Source organism: Pholcus phalangioides, unplaced genomic scaffold, assembly GCF_987345545.1.
Source record: "Pholcus phalangioides strain wild (caught in Gottingen) unplaced genomic scaffold, Ppha-v1.0 ptg000004l_1, whole genome shotgun sequence".
NCBI lineage: Eukaryota > Metazoa > Arthropoda > Arachnida > Araneae > Pholcidae > Pholcus > Pholcus phalangioides.
This window is the reverse complement of record NW_028301597.1, coordinates 42,924,769-42,925,565: the sequence shown is the minus strand read 5'-3', so window position 1 is coordinate 42,925,565 and position 797 is coordinate 42,924,769. Positions and strand designations below refer to the sequence as shown.

The 797-nt window shown below is 34.3% G+C and overlaps 1 protein-coding gene across 1 annotated transcript; it reads left to right on the top strand.

The window, feature by feature from the left end:
• LOC149087623 (speckle-type POZ protein-like A) lies at nucleotides 1-402 on the top strand. Its single transcript, XM_089231930.1, has one exon. It carries the CDS (start codon nucleotides 1-3, stop codon nucleotides 400-402), a length of 402 nt encoding a protein of 133 aa, XP_089088056.1.
• Nucleotides 403-797: the final 395 nt, after the last annotated feature.

The following is a 797-nucleotide window of genomic DNA, read 5'->3' as shown; positions in this document are numbered from 1 at the left end:
ATGTTCAAATCCGGTCTCAGCGAAAGTAAAGATCATCGGATCGAAATAACAGATTTCAGATACGAAACTATTAAGACCATGATAGACTTTCTATACACTTCCGAATTTCCCAAGATGTCAGTACTATCTACGATGAGTCTCCTGGAAGCCGCTGACAAATATCAAACACAGGACTTGAAAGACATCTGTGAGAAAAATCTGATTTCGGAGATTAACGCATCGTGTGTGATGGATGTTCTGTTGCACGCAGATATTCATTCTGCACACGAAGTCAAAAAATATGCTATGGAATTCATATGTAAAAATTTAAAATCTTTCAAGAAACCCGAGCAATACGAGCCTTTGATGACGAGGCCTGATCTTTTCCGTGAATTGATGTTAGCTAAAGCAGATGCCGAATAAACTTCGTAATGTGTCACATTATCGTCAGTTCCAAGAAAAAACATGCTAACAAACAGAATGTTGTAGAACAATATCGAGAAAAGGTAGTATCATGATAATGATAAAAAAAAGTCGGTTGAGCAAAGTGTTATAGTAGTCATGGTTTTTTTTGATTCAATCAATTCCATTTTTGTGGCATAATCATCCTCGCCAAAATCAACACTTGTCAACCGAAAAAAAAAATTAAGTAACTGTAATCAAAGGATGGAGTGTTAATGTTTATTTGCATTTGCACAAACTACCTAATCACTGCCCCCATTAATTTTTGGGCAAAATCAATAAATAATGTATTGATGATAATTGGAAAAACAGAGAAATTCCTTGCATATTATATTTAAATGGTGAAATTTATTTTT